This window comes from Theobroma cacao, chromosome 4 (genome assembly GCF_053813885.1).
Source record: "Theobroma cacao isolate CCN51 chromosome 4, ASM5381388v1, whole genome shotgun sequence".
Lineage (NCBI taxonomy): Eukaryota > Viridiplantae > Streptophyta > Magnoliopsida > Malvales > Malvaceae > Theobroma > Theobroma cacao.
In genome coordinates this window covers 37999296-38007959 of record NC_142642.1, presented here as the reverse complement: position 1 = coordinate 38007959, position 8664 = coordinate 37999296, and the positions used below count along the sequence as shown (strand labels likewise).

At 35.0% G+C, this 8664-nt stretch overlaps 1 protein-coding gene across 1 annotated transcript; it reads right to left on the bottom strand.

The window, feature by feature from the left end:
• Nucleotides 1–1108: 1108 nt before the first annotated feature.
• Nucleotides 1109–5651, bottom strand: LOC18603161 (ethylene receptor 2-like). Its single transcript, XM_007034976.3, has 3 exons — nt 5065–5651; nt 2670–4556; nt 1109–2222 (listed from the first exon to the last, which is right to left on the bottom strand). Exons 2-3 carry the CDS (start codon nt 4413–4415, stop codon nt 1680–1682), a joined length of 2289 nt encoding a protein of 762 aa, XP_007035038.3. The 5' UTR covers nt 4416–4556; nt 5065–5651; the 3' UTR covers nt 1109–1679.
• Between the last annotated feature and the right edge of the window lie 3013 nt (nt 5652–8664).

Below are 8664 nucleotides of genomic sequence, written 5' to 3'. Positions count from 1 at the left end.
GGGAGCAAAAGCGACAGCCAGCAAATGGAAGAATTTTTGGCAAGGGGGGATGGTCAATATTCCAAAAGGATCTAAAGGTCAAATCCTCCAAATAAAATAATCATAACCCGAATAGAAAATTTGTATGGTATAGACCAACTTCATCCCTGGGTGTGTTACCGATAATACTTAATATATTTTTCCCAATCTGGGGTTGGGGTTCGTATGATAAGACAGCGGTCCACGTGGTGTGATATTATTGAAACAGAAGGGGAGAAGAGAAATATATATAAAGAACGAAGAACCTAAGTCTATATACGTACTCGGGTTCATGCATGAACTTGAAAGCAAAGAAACAACAGCAAAAGCTAATAGTCTAAATTGACCCATACTCTCCCATCATATCCTTTCCCACTTTCTCAACGCAACCAGTATTTGGAAAAAGGCACATGAATTCATATCTTGTGAATTAAATTTTGTCTGCAATATCATGGGTGTGCCATTCTTTTTTCTTCCAAACCTAATAAAAAATATTTCCTCCAAGTCTTCACATCCTGTTCAAGAACCGAATGGAGGGAATGTGAACAGCGGGCTCACTTTATGTCAGCGAAGAAAATCCGTAAAACAATGTAAAACCTCGTTTGAAAGGATTGCAGGTTCATGGATTGGATAGAAGGACGAATTCCAGTCATTGTTCATAGGTTTTTCCTGAATGAAATAATTGCTGGGTTTTAATACGGTCCGCAGATGCGTGAGCTGCAAGGGTATTGCCATTGCCATCCTGGTACGAAAGCACTGGTGGGAAGACCACACGCCGTCAACCAACATCAACTGAATATTTTCACATGGTCGATCATTCCATTGCATGCTTTTACCATTTACATTTTTCTTAACCCTAACCCAAGGGAGAGAAGAGAATGTAGAATATGGTCTTTGCTGAACTTGTTATATCCCTTGGGATTTCAAGCTTTGACCGTTTCTTAAGGTAAAAATCTTCCAAGAATGTCAGCTTTGACAATTGTCATGTTGAGTAGCCGTTTTGTACTAAGATCAAAGAGGAAATTGAACATAACACTGACACTCAACACAAGACTTGTTAGGCTAGGCTATAGCAGATTGCAAGTAGACATCATGTTCAACTGAAATTTCAATTATGACAGAAGGCAGAACTAGCACGGCACAAGGCAGGCTGATGAACAACTTTCTACAAATACAACTTCTGCGAAATGTTTCACCTAGAGATTTCCAATTGTCTATGAACCATTTCTTTCCAAATGGCACAGAATAAACTGCCTTACAATTGCCAAGTTGTATCTATACTATAGCACTCTAAGTATGTTCCCAAATTGCTGTACCAACTGAATTCGAACCTGCAATAACTTTATCTAGCTAGTTTTGCACTGTGCATGTAATCTATTTTATTAGAATGATGTGTTGAAGAGAATTCTAGTAAACTAATGATTAGATCTGAAACTATCTATGCAATTGCACAAGAGCTTGAGCACATCAAGGGGGGAAAAGGTGAAGGAGCTAACTTTGTATACCATTTTGACTGTGAAGGTTGTGTGTGTAACATCTCTATGCAGGAAGCACGTAGGGGAATTGAAGGGGCCAAAAGATGTTTTCTTAGTCTATGGAAACCCCAAATTGATTTGAAAGATTCAAGGCTGCCAGAGTTCTGCAACTTAAAGCAGGTCTCATCACACAACTTTGTTTGCCTGCGTCAGGACTTTTCGAAGCTCAATGGCAATTTCTTGTAATAGCACTGGTTTTCGAATAACTCCATTCATTCCAATCTGCGAACATCTTTCCCAGACATCTTCATCGCCACTAGCAGTCATGGCAACAATCAATGGCCAACTTCGACTTCGGTACTTACGAATTCTCAGTGCAACTTCATATCCATCCAACTCAGGCATCTGAAGCTCCAAAATAACAATCTGAAAAGGAGATGAGGCTGTCCCAATAGCACTAAGGCATTCAAATCCAGATGACACAGCAGAAACAGTGCATCCCAACTTCTCAAGAAGCTTTCGAGTCACAGCACGGTTCACATCATCATTATCAGCCAGTAAAACTTGCAAGCCCCTGAAAAGAGAGTTGGAACGTGGCTGGTCTGAAGATTCTCCGGACTCAGTCATTGTTATGGTGATGGATGGTCGGACTTGAAACCGAATAACAAGTGCCATGCTTTGAGCAGAACCTTGAGGATTTTGTACTACCCAGATATTCCCATGCATCAGCTGCAAATTTTTTTGAGATCATCAGAAATAAATTAATCAAAAAGTAGTATTAAAAAAATATTATTATCATAGGGGTATAGCCTCTTTTACTGCATCACAATTAAAAATTTCAGCTTGCACTAATCACTTGCAGAAAAAATCAACACTTCCCGCTTAGCCACTTCCTTAAAGAAACTATCAAGCATCCAAATGGAAAACTCTAATATGGTTTCAGAATATATCCAAGCATCCAAAGCCTTAGACATATATAGGGAACAGCGAGCATGACATGCCATACATGCAATTAACTAATAATAGAAAACCAGATGCAGGACGTTTCATCAGCAACTTATCAGATGATAAAAACTCTTTATCCTACTTAATGCGCTATCATGTTGCAGATTTTATATGTTCTTAATACTCTATTACTCTCTTTCTCTCTCAGCAGAAAAAATTTACCATTCTTACCTGCACTAGCTTTTGGCAAATGCTGAAGCTCAAGCGTTCCTCAGCTCCATGGCTGTGGTATCTTCTCCCACTGTGCTGTACGTCCGACGTTGAGCAGCCCTCTGATTGAGAATTGCTTTCAATCCTAATTTCAAACCTGATATGTACATCTGCATCAGAAGAGCTTTGCCTCCAGGCTGCCCGTCTCTGATCATTCCGTTCCTGACTACCATTCTCTGAAAACACCCGAAGTGTTACAGTTCCCCCTCCATTATTGCCATCCAAGAGACTCCCAACCATATGCAGTATCACCTGAAAAACTCTCCTTTCATCACCGAAAACAAGATCAGGCAAGGACTTCTCAACCTCAATTGAAAAACCAAATCCCCTATAAACACACAAGCACTTGGCAAGGCAAGCAGCTTCTTTTATCATGGAATGTAATCGGAGAGATCTCCTATCCAATGGGGATCTTCCACTATCCATTGTTGAAATATCCATCACATCATTTATCAAAGTTGATAGGACATTGCTGGTCTTCATCATCGCATCAACAATAATGCGCTGATCATTATTCAAATTTCCATCCTGCATCACGGAAAGCAAGCCTAAAATCGAGTGCATAGGCCTCCTCATTCCATCACTCATTACCTTCTGAAATGCATTTCTAGCCTGGCTTGCCCTCATAGCATTCTGCCTTGCCAGCTGTAATGCCCGATTTTGCTCAACCAACTTGTCCCTCATGAGTTGGGATTCTTCAAGAACTGCAGCATGAGAAAGTGCAACAGCAACCTGATCAGCAACCACTTTAACTATCTCTAGCTCCTGGTTGCTCCATGATCTATGTTGTTCACTTGGAAGAAGACAAACCAAGATAGCATAGCATGTCTGAACTAGCTCAGGAGTTCCCCCTTTAAAATTGGATACACGAAGCATTGGCATCCGAATTGCAGCCACTGGTCCTGGCTCACCATACTCTCCATTGCTTGCAGTAGCAAGTGCTGAGTCTGGCTTGAGGATATTCACTCCATCACTCCCTTTAATCCTTACAACATCTGGATCAGTAATGGGAATGGTAAAATTAAATGAATAGTTCCTTCCTTTGAGTTCATGAGTCAGATTCATTTCTGTCTTAATCTCATTAGGCATCCAAACAGCACAATTTTGCAAACCTAATGTCTTGGACAATTCAACCATTGTTGTGTACAAAATGTTATGCCTATCCAATGATTTACGAATTTCTTGAGTGAGCATGCGGACATGCAATCCAGTCTCCTTCTGTTTCATTATAATACCAACTTCCCGCCCAAGGTCCCAAGCCTTTTTCTTCAACATAAATTCTCTCACCTTCACTTTGAGAAGCAAAGGAATGAGCGTGATAAGAGTAATAGCAGTGGCACATGAGACCAAAGCAGTGAGAATCTTGAACACAGTGAGAGCCAACATAAGTTGAAAAGGATGGGGGCCATAGGTCCACCCATTTAGCAAATGGGTCAATCCACATAGGACAATGAAGGCGATGAACTGAAAGAGGACCCATTTGAATGGCACGTTTGAGCAGCTAACAAAGTAAAGCAGCTCAATAGGGATCGAAAAATATGCCACAGCAATCAAGAAATCACTCACTCTTTGAGTCTCTAAGATGCTCTCAATGCTCCAAAAACTTCCCTCATCATCACAATTACACCTCGGAAAGCCATTATCTGCCGTTGATACCGATATGAGAAGTGAAGAAATCAACAGCCCAGGAGCTAATGCTTTTAACATTGCATCCAAACGGACTGCTACCCTTTTTCAATCCATTTATTGATAAACCATTTCAGTTATTTCTAAACACTTAACGCCTCTATCTGAAACACAGCTCACCTGAGCTACAAACTTAGAATTCCAAGCTTCAATTCTCATTGCCTGTAATAGAAAGACGACTCAATACTGTCGAAAAATATTAAAAACCCACCAAAATATTAGATTTAATAGCATTGAATTAAGATCTAAAACACTGTACATCCCAGAATTAGTAAACTTAATTAATTTTGGTTGGTCAAAATAATTTAGCCCAAAAATCTTATCTGATTTTTATTAGCTTATATAATATGAATTATCAAATAGTACAGTAACAAAAGAACACGACATTTTCTTCACTCAAAAGAAATACAATTTTTTATAGCTTATATAACCCAAAAAAAAGGAAAAAGGAATAAGCTTTCGAAGGGCAGCCCCCACAAAAACAAAACAAAACAAAAAAACTTAAAAACAATATAACCCAGAAACCAAAAAAAAAAAAAAAAACCTTAACACCAGTATAAGCAACAGAAACCAACCCATTTCTTCTGACTGATAATCCCAGAAATGCAGCCTCAAAATATGCCAAAAAAGAAAACCCGGAAATTTAAAAACCAAAAAAGGAAAAACTTACCTGAAACTCGAAGCCAGGACAAGAACCACCTTCAGATCTTTTGAGTTTCTACCACATGCAAAGCCAGAGACATATCTTCGACGACTCCAAGTAGAAGTTTTTCACATTCCAATTCAATCACTCGCCGTTCATTTGACAGGTTCAAAGCACCAAAACCAAAGAAGAAAAAACGAAAACAAAAGATGGTTTTTTTATTCCAAAAGCTTCCGGGGTATTTTCCTTATTTTTTGTTTTTTTCAACCGCTGAAACAAAAACCAAACCAGGAGGCGGTGAAGCTAACAACAATAACACAAACAAGAATAAGAAGAAGCGGCTAGAACAAGGTGGTTTTTGAGTTTTATGTCTGGTCTGGTCGACTTGGGTCCCCTTCTTTTTTCCTTCTTCAAAGCTTTCCTTTATATAGCAAACAATCTGGTTTTCTTTTTGTTTAATATTTGTTTTTTCCTCTAAATTCTCTTTCAAATTTCAAACAAAAGCAGAGAAGCACACCCCAAAAAACTCAAAAACCGAAAAACAGTTTCTCAGAAGAAATGAGAGAGAGAGAGAGAGAGAGAGAGAGAGGTTTTAAGAGGAAAAGGAAAAGGGGTATGTATATATGTAAGTTAGCGCCGTTGTTTTTGTAAGAAGCTGAAAAAATTAAAAAAAGGAAGAGAGAGACAAGGCGAAGAAGAGAGGGAAAAGCCTGGGACCCACCTTCTTACATGAAGAGAACTTGGACGCTCTTTCGAACCAAAACGTCCTCGTCACACCCCAAAAGATTTGTTTTATTTCTCTCTCTCTCTCCCCCCCTCCCACCCCCCACCCCGAGGCTTTACTTTCCTTCTTTCTTTCTTTTTTTTTTTTTGTGCTAATTTTAGTACTTTATATTTCTCTTTTATCATTTTCTTGCAATTCAATCTAAGCTTCCCAATCCAAACCTATTTCATTTTCCCTTTTATTGGTTGTTTGGTGCCACGATAGTCTTTTCTTTCATTTTCAACTTACGGCGCGTGGGATATCGTCCTTTTACAATGCAACATGTTTCAAATCCTCAAGCCTTGTTTGGGCGCACTCATTATTGGGATTTTTTTTTTTTTAACTTGCCATCCATGCCATCTTATCTCCATCCACCATGTTTTAATCATATAGTAGTAGATATGTCATACTTCAATTTTACTGTTTATTTCTAAAAATGACCCTATTTAGTCTCTTAATTTCATCTACCATAAATATATTTTGTATTAAAAATACGTCTTATCGGATGTGAACAAATACATCCATATCAATAACTATATTCATTCTTATCATATTATGATTAAACGAATGTAATCTTACATGTAAGGTAATTTCATAAACAATTATAATTCATTCTTATTATATTATGATGTTATTTTATATTCACAAATTCTTCCATCGTTGTGGCAAAGCGCATAGGAAAGCAAAAATGACAACTATTGCAATTATATATATATATATATATATATATATATATCATTTATATGACCCTATATATCTCTATAATATTTTTATAACTGAATTGTCATTACGTCAAGTGATGTGTTGCTCTAAAATGAAGATAAAAAGGGTTTGAACTTAATAAATAAATTAAATATCTCAAATTATTAGAATTACCATCTCTATGACTACCATCATCTTGTTCATTCAAATTATTACATGTTTAGGTTATACAAATTTGATAATGTTGTGAATAAATGTAATTCTTTGTACAGTTAATGAAAACATTCATCAATCTCAAAGAAACATTCCTTAAAAATACTAACAAGAATTACAATAATTGTAGTTAGTAAACATTTCAATGACCTGCTAGACAAACAAGGCATAACATAATTAGGCACACGGTATACACTGCAGCATAGATTTTTTAGAAAGAGAAAAAGGAGAGTGTTTCCTACGCGCTTTTAAGGGAGTGGTCCTTCTTGTGATTAGTGATCGTATTAGAATAGTATATTGTTAATTACGCCTTAAACTTTTTTGATTTAGGAACTTAATCCAATTGCTATCCAATTCCTAATAAGTAAGCAAGCTGTCATCTAATTTTTCATGTTTTCTTATAAAGTCAAGGCTACTTACCTTGATTTTGATTTATCTCGATTTTAATATTTTTATAAAAGTTTCATATTAATAAAGAGTTGAATATATTTTTATAAGAATTTGTATTTTTAATTTAAAAAATATGTTTATTAGATAAAAGAAATTTCTTATTTATAAATCAAGATTCATTTCATTTGTTACTAATGTCAGATTCGTGACATTAAAATAACTCAATACAATTTGAATTTAATGTTTAAAATTTTTAAAAAATGGGTCTATATCTTTTCCTATTTTTGGTTATAATTTAATTGACAATTTGTGCTACTCGAGACCACTTGGTTTCATAAATTTGGAACCAAGACAGTTCCTTGTAAAAAATGAAAAGAAAAACAATAATTTAATATAAGATTTGGATTAGAAGTTAAATGAATACTTAATTTTTGTTTTCTAGGTTCCATTTTTGTCTTCTTTTATAGAAATTTGATCCTTGTGAGATAAAGGGACACTTGAGAAAAATTGATATCGCAAAAGTTGACATATTCTACCAGCATATAAAAGACTAACTAATAGTCAAATTTTCATCTTATAAAGGAATGTTCTTCTTCTGAATTTTATTTTCCTCTAAAAGACAGGATAAGAGGAATTTTTTTTCCATATCTACATTTGAGTCATTCATTGCGTGAATTAACAAGGTTAGCAATTTATGGACGCATTCAATGCACATTAAGTTTCAACAATTTGTAGATTTTTCTTTTTGACAAAAAAAAAAAAAAAAGAAACTGACTATCAAAATTCTCAATCAAACTTTCAACTAAATTCGTTAAGTTCAAAACTTGAGCAAAGACGATTTTGATTACTCAAATCATTAATCAAACAATTCAACTGTAACAAAAATTAAGTTGGATCGGAAATCATGTACAATTTTATTACGTGTGTGTGTGTGTGTGTGGGCACATCCACACCTAACCTACTACTGAGTGGATTAAATATGGTATGAATTTTGATAAATGTTCAAGGAAAAAAATATCAAAGTTGGGACCTTCTTGATTATTAGAGTAGTGCATTGACCATATAAAGACAACGCTTCTTGATCAAAAGAAAGAATGGTCAATAACCAAATACTTTTGATAAATTTTAAAGTAATAATAAATGATTTTTTAAACGAATTTGAATGTTAAAAATAATATACGTGGAGTATTGGGCTTAATTCATTTATATTTTGATTGAAAATCATGAAATTATTTCAGGTATTAGAGGGTTACATACTTACATTTAACTGTTCATTAACATTTGATTATTAAAAACTAAAAGTATTGAATAGTTTAAGTTTAAATTAATATAAAATTAAAATTTAGTATTAAAAAATATTATTTATAATCTGGTTCAAGTAATGAGAATTTTAACATTACTACTCGAACCTGTATAAGGTAATAGTTTTACTACTCAAATTCAATTATATGATATTTTAATCTTATTTAATTATATAAAAAAATGCAAGTCACCTGATTATAAAATATTGATTACATTCTTAATTATAGTTAACTATTGATTAAAATTTGACTGTTAAA

Bases quoted from the DNA above. Each gene is read 5' to 3' on its own strand.
- LOC18603161 (XM_007034976.3), bottom strand. From the start codon at position 4,415: ATGTTAAAAGCATTAGCTCCTGGGCTGTTGATTTCTTCACTTCTCATA. The intron at 2,223-2,669 runs GTAAGAATGGTA...AAAAATTTGCAG, and splicing joins TTTGCCAAAAGCTAGTGCAG to CTGATGCATGGGAATATCTG.